Here is a 25220-nt window from a genome sequence, read left to right as displayed (position 1 = left end):
CCACTTTCACAGGTGTCCCCACCGCCATTCCCATCAGGGCACACTCTTCGTCTCTCCTGTACTTGCTGAGCACTCCCCCCGTGAGCGCCCTCCTGCCACTACCTGGAGGCAAATGCTCTGAATGCCACAGTCCCGAGGCACTCACGAATGCTCACACTGCGGTGACTGTCCCCACAGAACACCGTTCACACCCTGAGCACTGTTAGGAACTCCACTGCTGGGGAGCCAGATGACTGGAAGGCTGTGTGCAGGCGAGGAGGCCTCATCGCCTGAAACTCCCGGGCAACAGGTGCGACAGAAAAATGATATACTGACAGGAAAAGTTTTGTGAGAGCTTTAATGGCACAAAATGTTTATAGCTACAAGTTATACATGTATTGTAAACTGTATATAACGATACAAAGTGCTAACTAAAATAGATGAAGAATGCATAATCACTTTGGCTCAGTTAATTCCAATAATTTCCACAACGGGTTCATGAAAAAACTTATCTGACTGGCTAAGTCTTCAATTCTCATTTTTTTAGAATAGCAAATATTTTTACTGCAATCACGGGAACTTGTTGCACTTTCCAATGTGCAAGTTTGTGCAGTTGTGCTCTTGATTCTATTTACAAACATCTTGAGCCAGTTTTCATCAAACATATGAAAAATGAAGCCTGCCTTTTTGTCCCCAAATTGTAAACAGGTGTAAAGCTTTTTAAACATTAACCTCACAATTTCAACTGTTAATTGTTGAATTCTCCTTTCCAAACCACAATGTTTTCGTTCAACACAAATCTGGGTGTAGCAGTAAAACGTTCATCCCGTGTGTTAGGGCTACAGATACATACTACATGCTCTCATAATAAATTCTACTGTGATGATGTATTCACGTTTTAAGTAATTTTCCATAATTTCACTGATGCTTTAAGAAAAAGGGCAACACTATGTTTCTTTTTAACGCTGAAAGAAATCATAAATATACCCAGGTTCAATGGCACCACTGATAGAACTGCTGCTGTACTTGGAAAGAGCACAATGCACTAGCTGTAAGAAGTCACTTTCAGGTAAAGTGTAATTTTACTTTTCCCCCCTGTAATACCAATTGTAATAGAAATTGCATACCGTAGAAGTTTAGCTAGTCAGTTCTCCTAACTTTCCAGCCTTTCCAATTTTATTCAGGCTTTTCAAAAATCAGTGAGCCATCAGATTTACTTTCCTCCCAAAGAAATTCAAATATGAACACTTGAAATAAATAGTTTATAGAAGGCAAATCAAGTGTTACCAGGTTTAAGAGTAAGACAGAAACATGGTCTAGGAAAAAGATGTCCAAAATTATTTAGACATCAAATGCTAGAAAGAAAAAAGAAAATTACTTGCAAAACTAGGATATATCATCTTTCTTAAAGATAGCCAGCTATATTCTTGAAAAAAGATAAAAATTTTGTTTAATCTGTATGTTATTTTCCACTATAACACATCCATTTTACAAATGTTGATGTGAGAGAAGAGTTAGATAGTTTCTGCAAACTGGCAAACCTGGCTGTCATAGTGTTTTTATTCAAGTTGACCTGATGCACTTTATAGACTGCTAGTTTTAAAATTAACAATGGTTCTCTAAATAGTCAATATCAATGTCTATATCATAAACAGTAATTATTTATATATAAAACATGTGGTATCCTTCAGAGTCATGCTAGATGTTCTGAAATCCAAGAAAATCTACTCGAGATAACTGGTCATCCTAATACTTTCTAACAATTTGGTCCTAAAGCTTCACATTTTAGAAATGAATGAACAAGTATATCATTGAAGGAATCTGTTGAGTGTTCTGAACTTTAAGAGTTTACCACAACTGAAAAGACAGCTACATGAGAAAATGACCAGTGCCTGCAGTCGCAGGAATCACCTTGGGAAGACTGCACAGTAAACATTAATCAGTGAGAGATCAGAAGGAAACAAATGGCATCTTTTCAGAACGCTGTCAACTGTTCCCACAACCCAAGTCTGTTTTTCCAAGTTGCACAAGTGCTTGGAATAACTCTGAAACAATTCTCTTCAGAGTTTAAAGGCTTCAGAGTATAGGTGATGCTTCCTAAAACAAGAAGCCTGTATTAACATCACAAATTGGAACTCATTCCAAAGCCTCTTCTTAGAGAAAAAAAAATAAAGAAATAAAAAATAAAAAATGTAAAGAAGGTCATGAAAAATTCACATGCAGCTAATTAACATAAAAAATACCAAACACACACGCAAAAATCTCAAAAAGCAATTTCATATATTTCTAGGCCTGAGACGTTCCTTATCAGAAAGAAAGATTCTACACCATAGAAAAGACAGCATTACAACATACTAGTATGAAAATCTGCTGATGTATTTTAGTTCTTATTCTATTTCATACCTATCATTTATACAGCTTGCCTCCTATAAATTAAAAGGCGCTATTAGGAGGCTTAGACAAAATAGTGGCTCCAAAGCTGGTTTAAAATAATTTTTTTATTGCCCAGGATATTTTTTTCTTGTGCCTTGCTTTTTTGTTTTGTTTTGTTTTCTTTTTAATAACTATCAACTCAAACTTAGGGAAACTTGCCTTTGTCTTGGGGGAAAAAAACAACTAGACAATAAAGCTTCTTTTACATCATTTGCTAACCTGATCTCGTTTTAAGAGAGAGATGGTAGTTATGTTGCAAGAGTAAAATTTATACCATGAATGATACAGGTCTAGTCTGGTGGTACTAATTAGAGATAATAGCATTGCTGACAAAATTATAATCTGCTGGTGGCATTTGCGGAAAAGAAGCCCTTGCAAATTTCTAAACAACAGTAAACTCTGTTAGGAAATTCTAAAATGTCTTCAGGCCAAAAAGGGTATAAGGTTAGTAAAATGCCTCAACAGAGTTTGAATAAAATACTGAATTTGAGAGTTACTGGAATTGGATATGTAAAAACAGGGTGGTAGGTTGGGTCATGCTTACAATGGTCTCAAGTTCAAATAAGCTACTGTGACAATACACCACTTCACAGGTCACACGCATTTCCAGGGGCTTTTCCTTTCCCTCAGTAGGTGCTGGCAGAGGGTGTGCTCAGTCGCTTTCCAATATAGATGCTGAAAGGAAGCAGAGGCATCATGTTTCACCTGTTTCAACAGTTCTATACCAGCTTGTCCACAGGTTGAACTCTACTTAAAACTCTTCAGTCTTTGTAAAAGGCTCTAAAGGTTTGTGGGTACCGCTCCCCAAACACCGTGAAATCATCACTGACTTTCTTAAAACCAGTCACCAGCCCGGCCAAACTGGTTTTATATGATTCTGTTTACTCATTAAATATCGGGGCTCGACAGCAAAGGGGTAGTGATTAGACAAAGTAAAGCCAGAGAGAACAGATCCCTCCACAGAGTAAATAAAGCAGCCCAACTCCTTCAAGATGTTCCTCTTTGGTGGACAGAAGGTTCTACTGACATTTCAGACACAAAAATACAGTAATATGTGAAATTATTCTGGTGCTCTACGTAGGACAAAAGAAAAAAAAAACCTTAAAAGCTGCCAGTGCTTTAAAGACAGCTCTTACTAATAACTCCTAAGGATTAGGGGCCTTATAATACTTTTTCATGCCAAGAAAGTATTTGGCCTCTTCAACAGCAAAAGCAGAAGGGAAGTTAAGGAAAGTATGTAACTAGCTTCACCTCCAGTGCAATTTAAAGCAACCAACTTTTTAAACACTCTTTTTACATTCATCTATAGCAATAGTTATACTTACAGCCAAGACAAACAATCTGAAGATGACTGAAAGAGAGACGGCAAGGTATAGAAACCAATCGCTTAAGGGCAATGAACTGCTGTATAGGCAGCAATGTATTAAACTCCTACACCTGCCCCACAACAACCCCCACGCAACAGTCACACAGTCCCCTTCTGCACAAACCCCTTCTAGGTTGCTGTTTGTGATTACTGTCCTTGCCCTCACAAAAGCAGATCAAGCACCCAAGAGAGACAAGACGGGTGTGTGGAAAGCTGTATGCAAGTTTCTGAGGTCATGACTAAGAATCTCTCTCCAATATGCTGAGCTCCTTAAAGGGAAGAAAAAGGATGACCCCATCTTCTGTATATCTTATACTGAAAATGACCCACTGGCCATGCTTAGAGCACAACATATGTCTTGAAAAAAATTAACAGCTACTGTTTAACTCCTAAAATCTTTCAGAAGTGTAATTCCTCAATTGTTTAAATCAAGGAAAAAAAGCAATTTATTTAAAAGATGTGGTTGAGAAACTAATGAATTACACGTAAATATGAGGTCGATTTTAGCAAAATAAATGAAAATACTACAAAGTTAAAAAAGGAAAAAATTAGCACCAATCAACCTACCAGTTTCATTAAAAAAAACTATTCAATGTAATCATGTATTTTCCCATATGAAAAAAAGGTATTTGCACTGACCACAAAATGTACATGCTAAAGATTAGTTTAGTTCATAAATTACTCAAGATTAAATATTACATAACAAAACCCAAAAAGAAAAATCAATCACAGAAGAGTCCGCTTACATTTGATCATTTAGGGGATTATTATGAACATCTTTTTTTTTTTTTTTTTTCCGAGATGGAGTCTCACTCTATCCCCCAGGCTGGAGTGCAGTGGCATGATCTCGGCTCACTGCAATTTCCGCCTCCCATGTTCAAGCGATTCTCCCGCCTCAGCCTCCCAAGTAGCTGGGACCACACGCATGTACCACCATGGCCAGCTAATTTTTGTATTTTTAGTAGAGACCGGGTTTCACCATGTTGGCCAGGCTGGTCTCGAACTCCTGGCCTCAGGTCATCCACCCATCTTGGCCTCCCAAAGTGCTGGGATTACTGGCATGAGCCACCACACCAGGCCAAACATCTTATTTTCAAATAAGAAAACACACTCTACTATTATTAAAAATGCTTATTTGTAGAACAATTGTGCACCCACTTTTTTAAGTTCACCTTATTTGCACTAAAACATTGAAAGTAAAGCAATAAAAACTGCTTTCACATACATTTCTTCAATCTGAAAATAAGAGGATACAATGAATGGAAAAAACTTCAGGAGTTGACCAGTACTTACCCTAGCCCCAAAGCCAAAACATGAGAAAGGAAGAGAGATGGAATGAACACCTTCAGAAATTCTGCGGAGAAAATACCCCCTTTCTTCATGGCTCCACTTTTCCTCATGCTTAAAGACACAGAACGTTTAGGGTGTCTGAAGTGGAACTCCCTGAGAAAGAAATTCAGAGGCAGATGTCATTTGCTGAAAATATCGTGGGGATTACCAGGCCCACTGCCTGTAAGCGTGCGCAGATCAACTGTGTCCACTGACAAGAAACATGTGAGAACTCACTTGGGTGGAATGTTTTCGGGTCTACTGGACCAGTCTGATACCCAGTCCGCACTTTTCTTCAAAGCCTCAACTTCCTTCTCTCCTTCTACAACTTCTTCTTCTGACTGTAAAGAAGAATTCAAACTTTAAGAAAAAAAGGAAGACCAATTCCTCCTAATACAAAGACAAATCTAGACAGAAAAGATACCAAACTCATAAGGTTGTGTCTCAGAAATTTTAGATAACAAACATGTTGCTTTTCTAAAAAATGCTGAAAAATAATGTAAGATCAGAGTATGTAGTATCTTCAGAACAACCTGAGTGAGCTTCACTGTTAGGATATCTAAGCACAGCACAGGAACTGCATAAGACTGTACTTTGGGATGTAATGCTAAGGGAAGTATGAAAAACCTCGATAAGAGTTAAATCTGGGCAATACTTACATGGAGGTCCATTATGTTATTCTCTCTTGTATGCACTTAAAATTTTCGTAATTAGGCCGGGTGTGGTGGCTCATGCCTATAATCCCAGCACTTTGGGAGGCTGAGGCAGGCGGATCACTTGAGGTCAGAAGCTGGAGACCAGCCTGGCCAACATGGTAAAACCCCGTCTTTACTAAAAAAAAATACAAAACTTATACGCTGGGCGCGGTGGCTCACGCCTGTAATCCCAGCACTTTGGGAGGCCAAGGTGAGCGGATCACAAGGTCAGGAGATTGAGACCATCCTGGCTAACACAGTGAAACCCTGTGTCTACTAAAAATACAAAACAATTAGCTGGGCGTGATGGTGGGCACCTGTAGTCCCAGCTACTCGGGAGGCTGAGGCAGGAGAATGGCATGAACCCAGGAGGCGGAGCTTGCAGTGAGCAGAGATCGCGCCACTACACTCCAGCCTGGGGGAAAGAGTGAGACTCCGTCTCAAAAAAACAAAACAAAACAAAACAAAAAAAACTTAGCCGGGCATGGTGGCAGGCACCTGTAATCCCAGCTACTTGAGAGGCTGAGGCAGAAGAATCGCTTGAGCCTGGGAGGTGGAGCCGAGATCCAGCCACTACACTCCAGCCTGGGTGATAGAGTGAGATTCCGCCACTACACTCCAGCCTGGGTGATAGAGTGAGATTCCATCTCAACAAAAAAAAGAAAAAAAAAATTTCATAATTAAAAAAATAGAAGGAAATAAAAGGATATGCTAAAAATAAAATGATGAGAAGTAAAACAAAAATAAATGAGAGATGTGATGAGGAAATAAATAATAGTATTTATTGAGCACTTAAAGGGGCAAATATTATTCCAAGCATGTTACATGCATTTTTTTTTTCTTCTGGAGACAGGGTCTCCTGTGTCACCCAGGCCAGAGTGCAATCACAGCTTACTGCAGCCTCGAACTCCTGGGCTTAATTAATTCTCCCACCTCAACCTCCCAAGTAGCTGGGACTACAGGTGTGCGCCACCACGCACAGCTAATTTTTGTATTTCTTTAAAGAGACAGTGTTTCACTATGTTGCCCAGCCTGGTCTTGAACTCCCGGGCCCAAGGGATCTTCCCTGCCTCAGCCTCCCGAAGTGCTGGGATTACAGGTGTGAGACACTGCACCCAGCCACATGCATTAACTTTCACCTTGCAACAAATAACCCTATAAAAATAATTATTAAAATCCCATTTTACAGATGAGGAGACTGAGACATAGATTAAATAACTTGCCTAAGGTTCCACAACCAGTACATAGCAGGGCCAGTATTCAAACCCAGGAATACTGTACAGAGAGGCCCTACTGTTAAGCACCAGGGTTTACTCTCCGGAAGGAGATTATATTTTTAGGACAAATTGCTATACAAACATTTTCCAAGGTTTCGAAACTATGTTAGCCAAAAGTTTTTGGGAATAATCTATAACAAGTTGAGTCAGAATTTAACATCTGTCATATCAAATAAAATAAAAAATGTGACTTTTAAAAATTGCTTATTATAACCTAAAGTTTCAGGCCAAGAACAATTAACATTTCCAATAGCTCCCCTTTTAATAGAACCAAAAGGAATGAAAAAGTCCTAAAAATGATATTTATTTATTCAGTATTATTTATTCAGTTTTCTTTTTGAGACAGAGTCTCGCTCTGTCACCCAGGCTGGAGTGCAGTGGGGCAATCTTGGCTCACTGCAACCTCTGCCTCCTGGGTTCTAGCAATTCTCCTGCCTCAGCTTCCAGAGTAGCTGGGATTACAGGCACCTGGCACCACACCTGGCAAATTTTTATATTTTTCGTAGAGACGGGGTTTCACCACGTTGGCCAGGCTGGTCTCGAACTCCTGACCTCAAGTGATCCACGCGCCTCAGCCTCCCAAAGTGTTGGGATTACAGGCGTGAGCCACCGTGCCTGGTCATAGTTTTAAGGAATGTCATGCTATGACCCCAAACCCAGGGGTCTCAAAACTAAGAAGCATTTTGACATTTTATTTTGTTTGACTAGGATTCACTCAAAAGAATGACCAAAGCTGTCATTCTTTTCAGTAGGTAGCTAAGAAATGCAGAGTCTGACATATTCACATGACTCTTTTGACAGGTCTAGTTCTCTGTGAAACAGCTACCCCAGGAAGGAGCTTCAGACAGGGCAAAGTAAAACCCCTGTGCGTTCTGCTGCTCTTGTTAGTACCATTCTTATCTAGTTCTGCTGAACTTGGCAAATTCCACTGAATGACACAATGTAGCATTTAGGATTAAGCTCTTTCCATTGGCTACTGAGATTACTCAGAATCATGAGTTGGCTCTTTGGAGTAACACTGAAATCATCCCAAATCAAAAACAATAAACTGTTACAATTTACTTGCACATCAGTTCCTGTACACACTATATCTGACTATACTCAACACACTGCAGGTCGCTTCTGTTTAGTTTCCTGCTTTGGCCTCACAGGTCTTTCTTTAAACCTGCTCAAAGATTTAACAAGTTAATATTTCATAATTTCTGACAGAATGAAACGCAGTAAGATTTCACGCTCTAATTTTTTTTTTTTCATGAGGATGGAATTTTCTCAGTTGAATGAAGCAAAGTTATCTCTGGACAAGTGTTTTAAAAAGAAAACAAAACAAAAAAGAACTCCATAAGTTTCTCAACTTATAATACTTTAAGAGTGGTAAGCTTTCCTCATTCACTACCACTCTGTGCTTCCTTTTATTAATCTTAAATTTGCCACTTTCAGGTTTTAAACTGCCTTCCAATTCTTAGAATTCCAGAATATGGTAAAAATGTACTTAATCTAATTATGTAAGATTTGTGCTTTTAAAATCAATAATCCTCTCTCTATACCTACATCTATTCAAAGAAGATTCTGGCTGAGCACCATGGCTCATGCCTGTAATCCCAGCACTTAGGGAGGCCGAGGTGGACGGATTACTTGAGGTTAGGAGTTTGAGACCAGCCTGGCCAACATGGCGAAACGCTGTCTCTACTAAAAATATAAAAATTAGCCAGGCGTTGTGGTGCACACCTGTAATCCCAGCTTCTTGGGCGGCTGAGGCAGCAGAACCACCTGGAAACAGAGGTTGCAGTGAGCCGATGCCACTGCACTCCAGCCCAGTGACAGAGTGAGGTCCATCTCAAAAAACAAAAAACAAAAACAAAGAAGATTCTGATCGTTCTAGCCTGTTCTCTCACATGGAGTTCTTTATTTTCTAATCACTTAAGTTTTCCTTCTCTGGTTTACCTCAAGGTCACTTTGTCCTCTAAATATGGATATTAAGCTGTATACCATGATTCATGTACAGCTAAAAATCACAGTTTTACAAGACAGGAAATGGAGGACATTTTCTGTTTGGATCATTTTTCAGTAACACTCAACATTGTGCTGGCATTTCTGGTCCCAGAAACACAATGCAAAAATGTCTTCAATAAATAATCTATATTGCTTCTCGGACTTTTGGCTAAGATCAAGTGAAGAGACAATCTACAGTCTGTTTTCTGATACAAAACTGAGACTCTTGAGGATGATCATGCGAAAAGCAGTTTCGTGGTCTTTTTCCTAAGTGCACACTGCCTTAGGCGGATTCCCCATACCATAACTCAGCAGACATTTTTTAGTTCATTCTCATGGCTTTGTGAGCTCTCCTGTTATCAATCGAATTCATTTACTTAGTTCAGTAGAAATAACAAGGGCCACAGACTCAGACCTGCTTTGAATCCTGGCTCTAACAGTGACTTGCTTTGTGATCTTAGATAAGTAATTAGTACAAAGCCTCACTTTTCCCACTGGTCCATGGGGATAATATCACTGCTTTCACTGGATTGAGAACATTAAAAGAGAGGTGGGAGTAGTAACTCATGTCTGTAATTCCAGCACTTTGGGAGGCCGACATGGGAGGATCATTTGAGGCCAGGAGTTTGAAAACGGCCTGGGCAATATAGCGAGACTCTGTCTATACAAAAAAAAATTAAAAAGTAGCCAGGCGTGGCAGTGTGAGCCTGTAGTCCCAGCTACTAGGGAGACTGAGGCAGAAAGATTGCTTGAGCCAGGAATCGAAGTCTGTGGTGAGCTATAACTGCACCACTACACTCCAGCCTGGGTGACAAAGCAAGACCCTGAGACACTGTCTCCAAAAAAAAAAAAAGAAACTGAGCACCTAGAACATATCTAGTTAATGTTAGTGACTTTACTTCCTCATCTTAGAAAAGCTTGAAAATGATACATAGTCCTTATAAACACATATAAAAACATTCTATAAGATCAAGTACAATAACAGTCCTTTAACTGTTTTTTTAAGTTTCCTAACCCTAAACTTTCTTCTTATTCAGGAAGAAAATCAATTTTCCCAAATCCTAAAGAAATTAATTTTTAAATTATTGTTTCTTCCATTAAAAAAAGGCAATGTCAAACGTTTTTGAAAGTTCAAACTATACCTACTGACAGCTCCCTTATTAAGTCTTACTCAACTGTTATCTCTCACAGGGGTTAGACTGTCTTTCCAAACTCTTCCCTTTGTTGAAACTGACCGATCTGATTGTCAACATAAAGTACCTCCTCTTGATGACAGCCTATGCTCTTTTAGGGATTTGGTCCTGAGAAGGGATCAACACTGGCGAACCTACCAAAGGCCAAAAACCTGACATTTTCTTTCCTGAATTTCAAAAATTCCTTTGGAATTCCAGGGTAGATGCATTCAACTCTAGAACTCCATGTACATTCAATATTGAGTTACACCTAATTGCACATCTGCAACTCCATGAGCCAGGAAAGCACTTACCACAGTGCTCCACGGAGTTATTAAGTTCTTAAGGGAAAAATGTATGCAGAGAAGAGGAAGAAAGTCTAAGGTCAAATAAGCTTGGGAAACATTTGGTTTAATTAAACCCATTTCTTTTTTTCCTTTTTTTAGAGACAGAGAGTCTTGCTATGTTCCCCAGGCTGGACTCAAAACTCCTGAGGCTCAAGGGATCCTCCCACCTCCACCTCCCAAGTAGCTGAGACTACAGGCAAGTGCCACCATGTCCAGCTTAAACTATAATTTCTTTACTGCAGGAACTGGTCAGAATTACTCATGTGACTACTAGGGTGAGAGTGTGGGGGAACCTGGGGCTGCATTACTTTCCATTTATTTGACCTTTGAACAAACGTTCTTGAAAACACATTTTGGAAAATGCTAATCTAAACTTAAAGCTTTCTGTATAAAAGGTGATACAGATTGAAGAAATCCTCCTCAGGAAAGACCACGGCAAAGAATTCGATTTCTCTCTTGGATTCCGTGGTACACTTTCTGCTATGGAGACTTTGTAAGCTTTCTTCTACATCAGCTATAGCTTACTGCATGTGGCCAAACTGACATACATAAGCCAGCAATTCAAATGCTCCAGTCAGATCATCTCACTACACGACAGCCTGCTATTGTGAGCTTCTCTATAGTATAAAGCTCATCATCATAAAATAAATTTGTGTTGAATCCATAGATTTTCGACATTTCAGAGAAAAGCAAAAACAGAGCATAGTAAAGTATGGAGGAATTCTGTGGCCTTTGGAAACAGAAAGAATACTGGGTGGATCTAAGACACACAAAATATTTCTAGTGCCCAGGACACAGAACAGTGAGAACCCGACAAAACAAGGTTTTTGTTGCAACTCATTCAAAGGTTCATTCAATATTTTTCAAGCACCCTAAATACAGGAGAAAAAGATAATGGTTCCCGTCCTCAAGAATTTGTACTCTCATGACACTTTTAGGTGATCTTACATATCAATAAAGTTAAAGGCTGGCTATGAGTAGTCTAAATCATTAGCCACAATTATATACTTACCATATTTTAAGTTTTATAACACAAACATTTGTAAGATTTTAATACTATATCCATCTATGTTTCCAACATTGTCAACTCCTAGTAAACAATATTTATCTTGAAGGAATCCTGCATAATTTAGATAAATTTAAAATTTATCTCAAAAGCCACTGCTTTGGCCGGGCGCGGTGGCTCACGCCTGTAATCCCAGCACTTTGGGAGGCCGAGGCGGGTGGATCACGAGGTCAGGAGATTGAGACCATCCTGGCTAACACGGTGAAACCCCATCTCTACTAAAAATTAGCCGGGCGTGGTGGCGGGCGCCTGTAGTCCCAGCTACTCGGGAGGCTGAGGCAGGAGAATGGCGTGAACCCAGGAGGCGGAGCTTGCAGTGAGCCAAGATCGCGCCACTGCACTCCAGCCTGGGCGACAGAGCGAGACTCCGTCTCAAAAAAAAAAAAAAAAAAAAAAGCCACTGCTTTGATTTCAGATGCAAAAAAAAAGTCTTCATGTCTAGTTCTAACACAACCTTCATCTTCATTTATTCTGTGGTCTTAAAGCATCTATCTCAGTTTTTTTCTACTTATAAACTCAAGAAACTAGCCTGGAGTATTGGCATGATTTATTATGGACAAGAATTTTCCAATTCGTTTAGAGTGACAGGGCCCAAAATCCTTAGTTGTAAAGGAGTGCGACAAGAACTATATCATCCTAAATAAATTCCAAAATCAGAAACTCAATAATAGCTTCAAACTATTCCTAAAAGTCTTCACATTTATTTTAGCAAAATATGCTTAGAGAATTTACATCTTTCTTAATTGTTTACTGTAAATCAGAATCCCCCCGACACACCTGAGAGCTATGGTCCCTGCTGGTGTGCATTTCTACATCAAACATGATCTGCCCATCTTCTTGCGGCGAAGGGCTAGAAGAGAAGGAATTCAGCTATTAGTTTTAATTCTCACTTTGTCAAATGACTTAGTCTCTACTAGAAATTAGAAAATTAAAAGTTACAGCAGTATGGCTTTGAAAAAGCAAATCAGAAAATATATCATAACCCTATACAAGAAAAATTTATGTGATATTAAAAGGCTAAATGAAATTGAGCATTCTTACTCCCAAAATGTTCTGCGCTTTTTCAGTAGTAATGAAATCCTTCAAAATGATAAATTTGCAAAGGAAATACTACCTACAGACACAAACTGTCACATTCTCTTATATTTACTCTTTTGTCCATTAAAGGTAAAATAATCTTGAAATTCAGGAACTTCAGAGTTCTTTTTCTCAAAGTTCCCTCATCATTAAATAATTCACCAGTAGTTCTCAAAGTGCATAAGGTAGTTCTCAAAGACGCTTTCAGAGGGTCTTTGAGGTTACAGTTCCTTTCTCAATACCAGTAGGATTTATTTGCCTTTTTCATTCTCATTCTCCCATGTGTATAGTGGAATTTTCCGAAGGCTACATGATGTGTGATAGCACAACAGTTAGAATGCAAACATAGATGAGAACCAGCTGTCTTCTATTAAGCTTGGTATTAGAGATTTGTAAATGTGTAAAACAATGCCACTATTCTTATTAACTTGGAGGTTTATAGAAAATAGGTATTTTCACTAAAAAATGCTACTTATGTTAAAATGTATTATTTTTGAATGAATATGTATTTTCTCAGTTTTAATTTCTAATATAGTAAATATCAAAATATATAAACCCACAAACAAGTTTTTTGGGGTCCCTAATGATTTTTAAGACTGTAAAGGTATGTAATGACCAAAAACTTTGAGAACCACCATTTTACTTATTTCAGAAATATTTGCTTTGAGATATTTCAGAGTGAATTATATAAGCTTATATATTAATATAAAACCTTTATGATCGCACAAAATACATTCTTAGAACTGTAAAAATTTACAAGTAAGTTTTTAGACAAAAACAACATGATCACAAACTGCACTTGATACAAGAGATGAACAGAATGTGCTAAGTTAATTTCTTAGCTTTACTGATGATTTCTTGTATAAAAACTGAAAGTCACTGGGGATCCTTCACTACATACACAAACCCTCCCCCAAAATCTAAAACAGAAACAAAAAATATTTGGGGCTTAACTTGCTGAAAGGAATAGATATTAACTATTAAAGTTATCAAGAGTATGTATATAATGTTAATTAATGTATAGAGACGTTGGTGAGACTGACTCAGAAATAAGATCGTCAGAAATTTATCAGACAGATTAGGCAGGCCTAGGAGTCTTTTAGACTGGTATAATTGACATAGGAAATTTTTAAATGGGGACAGGAAAACAGAAAAGCTGGTTCTGTATCAAACCAACGTCATGTATATTTAGGAAATTTTTGTCTTGAACTAGTACAGGAGTCAACCCGAACTGGGCACTCCTACTGGCCTCAGTTTACTATCTTTGTGCTCATAACTGTTGGGTTCACAGCTACACATCAAGTTAAGGGTCAGCCTTACACAGCCGTGACCAGGTCAAGGCAGTCAGGGTGACAAAGTCAAGAATCCTATGGAAGCATTGCTCTGCTTCTATATGCTTCTTCACACTGGCACCAACCTCTTCTCTAAACTGTTTACTCCTCCTAACAATTTGGAATGCATTAGAGCTTCACCCATGGCACATATTAGAATCGGCTGGGGAGCTTTTAAAATATTGTGACATCTCTGCCCTGCCCCTGTCAACCAAAACGAGAAGTTCTTGAGATGCAGTCCATGTGCTGCCATTTTTAAAAGCTCCTGGGTGAATCTAGTGTGCCGTCAAGGTGAAAACCCCTGTGACAGGGTGAAAGGCAAAGCAGAACACACTGGAGTTCCCAGCTAACAACCCCTGCGGAAACACAAATATTTCTATGTAATAATTTTTAAGTTGAAAATATACATAAATCAGCTCTAGAACTGATACCCAACAACCCTAAAACTTTTCCCCCTACAAGAAACACTTCCCAATTACTTTTCACATATAGAGACGCATGGCAATTCAAATGATATGAGTTTTGAAGACACTCCTCAATGGTAAAAGCGTGTTAGTAGGCTATCCGAGAAGACTCGAGTTCTAGGCATTCTCTGAAAGATGACCACTAATCTAGGGCCTGGAGAGACATAAGATGAGGGGTATGAAAGTGTTCAAAAGCACTTGCCATGCCTCCTCACATGCTTTAGCAACCTAAACTTAAACATGATCATAGGAAGGTGAAGGCATATTCAGTCACACGTAAAACTGCACCATAAATGAAGTAAGATGAACAGACAGGTAAGCAGGTGACTCTTCTCTGCTCACTGACAGCACCATGTGAACAACAGGCTCATGGACACCGTGGTATCAATGATCAAGGCCCACACACCTGAACGTAGAGTGAAAGCCTTGTTGACAGGCCGTAACAAGCAGAAAACTTGAGAAACCCATCAGCGAGTTCCATAATATAAATATAAATCTTCATTCGGAAAGACAGACTAATGCTGTAGCTACTGGAATCAAGGGCAAGCTGTTCAGAAGAGAGCCATCTGCTCTGGTTCCGCTTATGACAAGAGCCATCCCAGGCTCTAGGAAGCACAGGGACAAGTCAGGGATGACACGGGGGTGGCGGGGGTGCACAGTGTGCCACAGAGCCAACAAACCAGTCCCCCGCTGCCTTGGCAACATTAGTGGATCATAAGCCACTCAGGAAGTTGGACATGATTTAACTCATTTCTCCTTTTTTTCACTTCTTCTGATAAGTAATAATACGTGCAATATACACAATTTTTACAAAATACAAAAATGTTAAGAAGAAACATATCCATACTGCATTCCTAAAAACAGTCACTGTTTACGTTTCCTGAATCTGCTTCCTGTGCATTTGCATTTGGTTAACATCAGTTAACAACCACCCAGAAGGTCATCCAGTGCCCCATAATGCTAACAGTGTAGCTGTCACTGAAACAAGAATTTCTTAAATGTCATTTAATATCTAGCCCTTCCGGAAAAAAAAAACAGAAAAGTTTATACTAAAAAATAATGACCTGGTTTCATTCCACACACATATCTTGTTTTATTCTTACTCTTTCACCATAAGCAGTCCTTAATCCATGTAATTAGTTTCTTCAGCTCAAATATAGAAAAATGAGGTCTGAGACAAAACATCCTCTGAGAAAGCAGAGGAGACTTCAAAACTATCTTTACAGACCTTGGTTGGTGCTTCCAACTGTGCAAATATTGCTATAACGTGAAGCAACCCGCAGTTCCTATGAATCAAACATTTACTGAGTGTCTACTACTTGCCAGCACCATTACTGTGAAGGTAATAAACATTAAACATGGCCCCTGCCCTTTGCAACGTCAAGATCTAGAAGGGAAGACACATATATACAGAGGTAACTAATTCAAGAACAGTCTGTGATCTGTAACACAGGGACACAAAGGAAAATGGGGGAAAGTCAGATTAATTCTATAAATTAGCATTTATGCCACTGAATTTTAAACTGATAAACGGCTAGAAACAATATAATCTGGGTAAGAAAAATGACAATCTGGGGAAAAACAGTGGGCACTGAAGCACCTGTCAATTAGCTGTCTCATATAAACACAATATATATCTGTGCAATATATATTATACTGCAATATATCAGAAGGCATATTTTGCTAACTGAAGATTTAAGCAAATAAATTTTTCCTAGAGAGAATGAGCCCTGTAACCCACCTGTTTCCTGAATTCCACCAAAACATGGGTCTCACTTACCTGTCACAGTGAGAACTGCCTCTGGAACTACTCTGTCCTGATTCATGTTGTGCATCCAAAAGAATCTTCTCCATGTCTCCATTGTGGATGGAGGATGAGGATGGTACGTGTTCCAGCCCCCCATTTTTCCCATTGCCATTATCATTGCCATTGCTGCTGTTCATGGGTAGCTCCACCCAGGAACCTGTTGGACAAGTCAGATAAGTTAACCACAGCAGAACTGAAATCTGTCACGTGCACACAGTTGTGAATATGGTGAATCCAGATAAGAATTCTGACTCTCCTCAAACCAAATGTAAAAGTATTCTGAAGAAAATAAATAAGAAGTAATAAAAGTCTAAAGATCTATACAGTTCTGTTCCTGAAATAGCTCATGCCATCAACTGAGAAACAACTCAAACTCTAAAACATCTCAGAAAATGTGTTTTTCAGTCAATTTTCTCTCTGGGTAAAGCTTGGTTTATAATAACACTCTACTGAAAACTCTGAGGTTGCTTTTCAAAAAAAAATTGCTACTTTTAGGCTATTTACCTTTAACATTTTAGTTGGTGTATATATACACACACACTTTCTTCATAGTCTACCTAAGCTACTCAGCTGTATCTGCTCCAGAAATGAAATAAATATATCACCTACAAATTTCATAAAAGGTCATCTAAGTAAGTTAGCAACTATATCCTACTTAGTGCAAACAACTGAGAAACTCCTAGAAAGGGAACCTAAATCCAATAGCAAAAATTTCAATTTGTGCACAAATCAGGAGCATAAAATTAATGCAGCTGGTTAACTAAATCAGGTGATAATGCTAAAAATTCAGAAAAAAGCTTTATCTCTATCTCACTGATTAGTTTCTTCATTTCCTTTATATCTCAGGCTTTCTAGTCCTTCTCCTTTTTTATACACTGAACATACCTTGTGAACTTGTCTTTTTTCTTTTCTCTCCCACGGGTTTCTACTTTCTAGGGTTTTCATTAAACCCTGTTGATTTGGGGGCAGAAACAACTGCACATCAGCTACAGGCAAACACGAAAAGTTTTCTTGGACAAAAAGTTGAAGGGGTGGAGCCACAGAAAAAGGGGATGTGCCACTGGTAATTCTGCATAGGTCTTGAAAATATTTATTGGTCCGATGAGTTTGCTAAACGTATTAAGGTGCTTTAATTTTAACAAGAGTTGAGGCCAGGTACAGTGGCTCACACATGTAATCCCAGCACTTTGGGAGGCTGAGGCACCAGGATTGCTTGAATCCAGGAGTTTGACACCAGCCTGGGCAACATGGCAAGACCCTGTCTCTACAAAAGAATAGTAAGTAAATAAATAAATAAATTGTTAACAGTAGCCAATAAACTAACTTCACAGCAAAAAGAGATAGTGGTATATTTTGTTCATAATTTCCATTTCTTACAATAAATTTTGTTTTAGAAAATGTAACCAAGCAGCTTGGTGTGGCCATCCCTCTAAACTCCCAGCAGAAGTGTTACAGAGTTCCAGGGATGAACAAGGAGTTCCGTCAGTAAGTTGAAGTAAAATCATCAAAACTGGCTCAAACTCTAAAATGCACTCTAAATGTGGCGATGGCTACACCAGTTCCAGAGTGAACTGAACATCACCCTCACAAGAAGGAAAGCTCCAAGGGAGACCTAGCTGGGAATCTGACCCCATCACTTCCTGTCTACCTGTGTGACCCGAGCTTCAGCTTCCTCATTTGTAAACACAGATAATAATAACACCGGGGTGCTGTGACGATTTAGTAGTATCAAGTGCTGGTAAATAGAAGATGCTCAGTTATACACTAGAATTTTCTTTTATAAATACTTAGAACCCTTTCCTTTCCATTTGAGGCAGCCCCAGTGGCTACCACCATCCCATAATCACCACCAATTCCTTAGGACTCTGCTGCCAAACGACACAGTTGTACAACATCTCCATGGCCTCATTCTATACACACATAAAATGGACACAGGCTAGAGAACTCAAAATGGATTAACAAATACAACTAGCAAAGCTAAGAGAGATCTAACATTGAAGATAATTTATCTCGAGTGCCTCTGGAGTGTATAAGAAATACGCCAAAAGCATCCCTAAATTTAGAGCTCTGCAACATATTTCAACTGGAGAGAAAGGGGGTGGGGGAGAGAATATGTATATAAAAACAGTTTTTTTTTCTGACTCTCACTGTTTCTAGGATTTTCAAACTTATTTTTAAACCAATGGGACCAGTTCTTCTTGTATAGAAGCCTAATGTGTACAATAGTAACAAACCAAAACCCAGAGCTGCTCTGACAGAAGCAGAGCTAAGGAACCAGGAGTTCCAGATAGGTCTCTGTGGAAGTCAGTCTTCCCTAAAATACAATTAATATTCACTTGAAGTAGGCAATCAAAGAGAAAAAAGGGTGTAACAAACAATATCAGGTTTTCTGGTCCTTACTTTTGTTTTTCTTTTGAGACAGTCTTGCATTGTCACCCAGGCTGTAGTACAGTGGCACAATCACAGCTCACTGCGGCCTTGATTCCTGGGCCCAAGCAATCCTCCCACCTCAGCCTCCCAAGAAGCTGGGACTACAGGGCACATGCCACCATGCCCGATTTATTTATTTATTTATTTATTTATTTATTTATTTATTTATTTAGTAGAGACAGGGTCTCCCTACATTGCCCAGGTTGGTCTCAAACTCCTGGGCTTCAGCAATCCTCCCACCTCAGCCTCCCAAAGTGCTGGGCTTACAGGTATGACCCACTGCTCCCAACCTGGTTTTTACTTTTTTGAAGGACTTTCAAATCAATGTCTGGATCCTATTTTCTTCATTAAAAACACATAAGCAATCATAATCTAATATATACTTTTGGAACTTGAAAGAGACATACCTAGAAAAGCTTAGTAAAAGTGATCTCTGCTGTGGCCTCCACACCCTGAATCATAACTGAAAGCATTTCTACTTAAGGCGGACAATTTGTACTTGGGATACACTGGTATAGTGTGGTCAGGGGCTGAGACTGAAGCCAGGCTCCCACTCTCAGTTATAGCTGTTACCCTCGCACAGGGTACTTAACCTCTTTGTGCCTCAGTTTTCTCATCTATAAAATAGAGATAATAACTGTATCTACCTCGAAGACTTTGTTAGGAGGATTAAATGAATATAGCACGCAGAACAATAAGAAAGGTCCCTAAGAAAGTTTTAGCTACTACAATTATATTCTGTATCATAGAAAAACCATTCCTTACTGGAAAAATGTGTTCCTAGAAAACGTAAACATCAGTACATAAAATTAAAAATTAACATCTCTCCCAACCTCCCGTTCCTACTCCCAAAGGAGCCACTTTTGACAGTTTCACATGGAGACTTGCAGAGTTTTTTTCAATGAAATATAGGTCTGTTTTTGCTTTTGTTTTTATAAAGAAATGGAACTGTACCATACACACATACTGACATATTCTGTAAGTCGTTTTTCAGATGTCTTCCCTATCAGTATACACTGACATTCATTCTTTTGAACAACTGCATTGCATCTCATCTTTTATAAAGATATACCATACTTTAACCATTATCTAAATGGCAATGGTTAACTACTACTAAGATGGTTGTTTCTAATACTTTGTTATTACAATCAGGGCTTCAGTGAACATTCTGGAGAATAATTTGACAATAGGTATTAACAGCCTTAAAAGGGTAGATTTCCTTTAATTAATTAAGGGTAATTCTCTTTCAAAAATATCATCTATGGAAATACATAGTGGTGCAGAGAAAGTTATGTACACAGGCATTAAGAGGCTACATATTAATCTTTTGAGTAATACATAAAAAAGCAAATGTGTCTTCCTCAATAGATGAACAACACGTCTGTTTCCCATCACCCGATTTGTTCCTGATTTACAGCCTCAGAATTTCTTAGTGTTCTAACTCTACCAATCCTCACAAAGTCCCTTTTTACTTGGAAAGGAAACAAGGCTAGATAAGAGGTTTGTGCTGTCCAAGCAACACAAAGTAGAAAACAACCACAGAGTGAATTCTCCTCCTAATGATCAAGCTTGAAAACTCAAAGCTGGAAGCTTCCTCCATTATCTAGAAGACTTTACAAACTAAGAGCTGTTCCTTATGCCAATTTGTACATAATATGCAATGACATGAGATATTTTCTGGTTTGGGTTTTTGGGAATGACTAAGAGATTCAGAGAAACTTCTGTGAATGCTTCTCCGTTCTCTAACATAACAGACTGTGAAGGGTGCTCCAATAATTGTGATTATACTCATTGCCGTATGTTGTATAATCTTTACAGTTTTATAATCACTAGTTCAATCCTCTTGCAAGAAGAAGAGAGGAGCTTTGGGACAAGGGGAGGAGAGAATGAAGAGTATTTCTCCTCATTTTTCCCCCTAACTTTTCAAGGCCCACATGTAACTCTTTTGAAATTTCATTATATTTACATTATTTCCTCAAAGCTTTTCATTCATTATTGAAAGGAATCCAGACCAGGCCAACCTGATGCTGAAATCCAGACCAGGCCAACAAGAGTTACTGGCATTCTTCTTAAATAAAAAAATAAATAAATAAATTTTTGAAAAGTTGGTCTTTTTGCAGAAGTATGTATTTACATACAAGTTATGTAGGTATTCAAAACATTATTATGAGGCAGTGACAATCCATGAAGGCCTTAAGAGCACTCTTCATAACAAGAAAGCAAGGACATCGTGCTTGAAGATGTTTCTATTTAAAAAAAAGAGTTTGTGACCAGTTTGGGCAACAAAGCGAAACTCCATCTCTACAAAAAATAAGTTAGCCGGTGACCAGCCTGGGTGACAAAGTGAAACTCCAACTCTACAAGAAATAAAATAATTAGCTGGATGTGGGGGCGTACACCTGCAGTCCTAGCTACTTGGGAGGCTGGGGCAGGAGGATCACTTGAGCCCAGGAGGTCGAAGCTGCCATGAGCTATGATTGCACCACTGCACTCCAGTTTGGGTGACAAAGCAAGACCCTGTCTCAAAAAAACAAAAAACAAAAAAGAACAAGAAAATTTGAAAAGAAGAAAAAGCTGTACTTCTCAACAAGAATTATACTACGATTTACACTACTACTTTGATTTTCCTTATTCGACCTATTGAATCTTATTCAAACATTCTTAAGGAAGTTGATAGTTTTCTTAACAATAAAACAAACTGGACAACATCCTTTTGACTTGGAAGGAGTTTGGGTATTTGCCCTGTAATTTTTAATGGAAGTGAACAGTCCCTCCACAGCGGTAAAGTTAAAAAAAAAAAATCACAGAAATACTTCACTATTCAAATACTTCAGTAATTTGCTATTGAAACTCTGCTTTGACCCCTGAACCAAAGATAAAATCCCAAACGCAAGATAATCTGTACATTTCTTCTCCTGTTTTTCAGTTGTGCAACTTTACCCAACAAAGTCCTTCGACTTATCAGCAATTTGGATAGTACTAGATGCCTGAATAAGTTGTTTTGCCCATTGCCCAAAAATCACTTCAAGGAATTCAGTGAGGCTTCTTGTTTTGTTCAGTGCAGTGTTGTGTAATGAGCTAAAAAAACGAACAGAGTGAGGCAAGAGGGGAGTAATTAAATATGGCAATATCTAAAAGCTTTTCAGAAAGCTCACCCTATCCCACATAAAATACTTTCTATCTAGCAGATGTCCCAAAGCAACATTTTGATATCCCATGCAGGCTGAGTGTACTGCCACCTCTGTAAGAGCTGATGTCAGCCAAGCAGGAACCGACTGGCCAAAGACATCAAACTCCTCATAGGTCTGTCAGACACCAAGATAAATAACGACATATGGCTCAGCCCCCGCTCCCCCCTTCCTTTTTTTTTTTTTTTTGAGACAGAGTCTTGCTCTGTCACCCAGGCTGGAGTGCAGTGGCATGATCTCGGCTCACTGCAACCTCTGCCTCCCAGATTCAAGCGATTCTCCTGCCTCAGCCTCCTGAATAGCTGGGATTACAGGTGCCCGACACCAAGCCAGGCTAATTTTTGTATTTTCAGTAGAGAGGGGGTTTTCTCTCACCATGTTGGCCAGGCTGGTCTCGAACTCCTGACCTCAAGTGATCCACTCGCTTTGGCCTCCCAAAGTGCTGGGATGACAGGTGTGAGCCATCGTGCCCTGCCTGGCTCAGCCCTTTTTGTTGTTGTTGTTAAAAGGGCAAAGGAAGATGAAAATCCCTTTGCTTTCAGTGAAATCATGTACACCTACCAAGTATCTTCACTCATAAGAAAACTGTACAATTAAGAAACAGTACTAAAAAGAAACAGAAAGGTTGGCCACCTTTGTGCATTAGGTAGAATAACACACTGACAAAGTAAGACACACACACCAGCAGGAGGTTCTGCACCACTGAAAAGAAGCCGGTGCGATGGCTCAAGCCTGTAATCCCAGCACTTTGGGAGGCCCAGGCGGGCGGATCACGTTGAGGTCAGGAGTTTGAGACCAGCCTGGCCAACATGGTGAGAGACCAACAACCCCCTCTCTACTGAAAATACAAAAATTAGCCTAGCTTGGTGTCGGGCGCCTGTAATCCCAGCTACATGGCGAAACTTCGTCTCTACTAAAAATACAAAAATTAGCTGGGCGGGTGGCAGGCACCTGTAGTCCCAGCTACTCGGGAGGCTGAGGCAGAAGAATCGCTTGAACCTGGGAAGCGGAGGTTGTAGACAGAGCGAGACTCTACCTCAAAAAAAAAAAAAAAAAAAAAAAAAAAAAGTCCTGAAAAGAGCAGTAGACAGGCTGAACATGAGAACCTCTGCTTTGCTCCCAGCCGGTTGTGAACTTGGACAAGGCCATTTACTCTAGACCTATTTCTCTACAGGCAAACAACAGGAGGCAGTTAGCTAGCTCTGAAGTTTCTTCCCATTCTAAAATCTAAGACAGTATGCTAAACATGGGCAAATAACTTAAAATTGCATAGGAATATGTGATACAAGTAACGTTTAAAGACTCATACATTCATCCTAATTTACTGTGGGAAATAATATAACCATCTTACATTCTGGAATATATGACACTTAAAGGTTTTGGGAATTAACCCATCAAAACCTGGAGCAGCAGCATCCATCTTAAAATCTCCAAACTCCATCGCCACCTGGTGAGGGCTGAAACTCTCTTCTCTAAAATAATAATCTTCAGGCCACACTGGAAGCACCTCCCTCTTACGAAAGATACTGCACGACCTTTAAGCATCCAAGTGGTTTTGAAAAGACTTCATCTGGCCATATGCTCACTGCTCCCATTACCTTTCCCAAGAGTTGAATTAAAGAAAGGTTAGGCAAGAACCCTTCCAAGAAGGCTCCCGGTTCTCACGACTAGGAACAATCTGAGGACAAGATGTCTGGGCAGCGGAATGTTATGAAAAGACCCTGGCCTGGGTTGTCTATCAGCCTTGTCCGTTAACTTTCAACTGCCCGAGTGCGTTTTTAATTCCGTTTCTTTAAATGCATGGCCCCAGACTCCCTGACGTGTGCAATCCTGGGTGGTTCAGGAGGCTGCTCTCAGCTTTACTGGGCGCACAACCCATCGCTTTAAAAATAAAAAAAAACTCACTTGGGCAACTTCGAGAAATCTAATAAAAAAATAAAAAAGGAAAAAGGAGAAGCAAGGCACGGCCTCTCACCCCACACGTGACTGAAGCCACCCCTAGACGAGCAAATGAATTTTCCTGACAAACATGTGGCAACAAAGGAATGCTCGCTGGGGGCTCCCGCGCCCGCCAGACGCTGCCCGCCCGCGGGCCCCGCACACCTGATCCCCGACACGTCCCGCGGCAGCCGCCCGCCCCGCCCCGCTCCCGCGCGTCCATCCCCCGGCGTCCCCGCCGCACGTCCCCATCCCGGCCCACGTCCCCTCCGCGGCCCGCTCCGCCCACCCGGCCTCCCCGCCCCCCAGGCCCGCCCCCGCCCCGCCCCGCCCGGCTCCGCTGCTGGGGACCACCCCCCGCACCAGGGGGATCCGCGCTACCCGCGCCGCTCCCGGACCGCGAACCCAAACGGCCCCCGGCCCAAGACCCCAGGAGGCAACAGAGAGGCCCGGAGCAAGGCAGGCGCCCCTCCTCTTGACAGGGGACGGGAGCTGTCAGTCACCTGGACATCCCATGCCTAGGCCAATGAGCTGCCTTCTCCTCCCGCCTCCCGCGCCGCGCCGGTGGCGGCGGCCAGGGCTGCTCCTCCTCCCCCATCCCCTTCACTGAGCCTCGGCCCCGCACTCACTGTTGAGGCCGGCCGGCGGGGGCAGAGACTGGTCATTTTCCTCGCAGTTGTTGTTGTTGTTGTGCAGGGGCGGCGGCGGCTCGACTAGGTGGGACGACATCGTCGGACAGCTGGCAGGGCTGCGGCAGCAGCAGGACCGTCTCCGGCACTCAGGCAGCAACACAACAAGCCGAGTCCCCCGCCCCCTTTTCTGCGCCTGCGCCGTCCCTCCCCTGCCCCTGACGTCAGGGCCCGCCCAGGCCACGTGATGACAACACAACAAGCGACCGGACGGGGCAGGGGCGCTCCCCTGCGGGCCCCGGACGTGGAGACGCTCGAGTCAGGCTGACGCGCGCGCCGGGAACGAACTCTTGCGTGTGACTTGGGATGACCGGATGGGATGAGTGATGCCAATGGCAGTGGGAGAGAGGATGAGGAGAAGCGGAATGAGGAAGTGCGCTCCTGTGTTCGCGCCCGTCCCTCCTCTCACACAGGCTCCACACTGCTTCACCCAGCCCTGCGCACGCGTCTGTTTTCTACCTCTACCTCTTAGGACTCACTTCTGCAATAGGTGTCTTGGGGACACAAAGGAAGCCCCAAACCCAGGTGCCTCCACGTGTAAACTCCAAATAAAGCTACTGAAACATCAACACTCCATACGGGAAACAAGGGAAGGCCGCCCCCAAATTTAATTGTTACAGAATTTTTAAAATGTCGATTACAA

At 40.7% G+C, this 25220-nt stretch overlaps 1 protein-coding gene across 6 annotated transcripts; it reads right to left on the bottom strand.

Moving 5' to 3' along the window:
• Positions 1 to 323: 323 nt before the first annotated feature.
• BNIP3L (BCL2 interacting protein 3 like) lies at positions 324 to 25009 on the bottom strand. 6 transcript variants are annotated; one of them, XM_019032395.4, is made up of 6 exons: positions 24518 to 25009; positions 16306 to 16489; positions 12431 to 12503; positions 5345 to 5448; positions 5072 to 5221; positions 324 to 3087 (listed from the first exon to the last, which is right to left on the bottom strand). In XM_019032395.4, exons 1-6 carry the CDS (start codon positions 24615 to 24617, stop codon positions 3039 to 3041), a joined length of 660 nt encoding a protein of 219 aa, XP_018887940.1. In that variant the 5' UTR covers positions 24618 to 25009; the 3' UTR covers positions 324 to 3038. The 6 variants fall into 6 exon arrangements, with proteins under 6 accessions (XP_018887940.1, XP_018887944.1, XP_055204250.1 ...); XM_019032399.3 differs by lacking the exon at positions 24518 to 25009 and adding an exon at positions 24252 to 24388; XM_055348275.2 differs by lacking the exon at positions 24518 to 25009 and adding an exon at positions 23549 to 23564.
• Between the last annotated feature and the right edge of the window lie 211 nt (positions 25010 to 25220).

Source organism: Gorilla gorilla, chromosome 7 (assembly GCF_029281585.2).
Source record: "Gorilla gorilla gorilla isolate KB3781 chromosome 7, NHGRI_mGorGor1-v2.1_pri, whole genome shotgun sequence".
Taxonomy (NCBI): domain Eukaryota; kingdom Metazoa; phylum Chordata; class Mammalia; order Primates; family Hominidae; genus Gorilla; species Gorilla gorilla.
Note: the sequence above shows the minus strand (reverse complement) of the source record. Positions and strands in the feature narration are given on the sequence as shown.

Coding starts and splice junctions, on each gene's coding strand:
- BNIP3L (XM_019032395.4), bottom strand. CDS start 24,617: ATGTCGTCCCACCTAGTCGAGCCGCCGCCGCCCCTGCACAACAACAAC. Junction 16,490..24,517: donor CCCGCCGGCCGGCCTCAACA/GTGAGTGCGGGG, acceptor CTTGTCCAACAG/GTTCCTGGGTGGAGCTACCC. Junction 5,449..12,430: donor GCAGGGACCATAGCTCTCAG/GTGTGTCGGGGG, acceptor TCTTCTTTACAG/TCAGAAGAAGAAGTTGTAGA.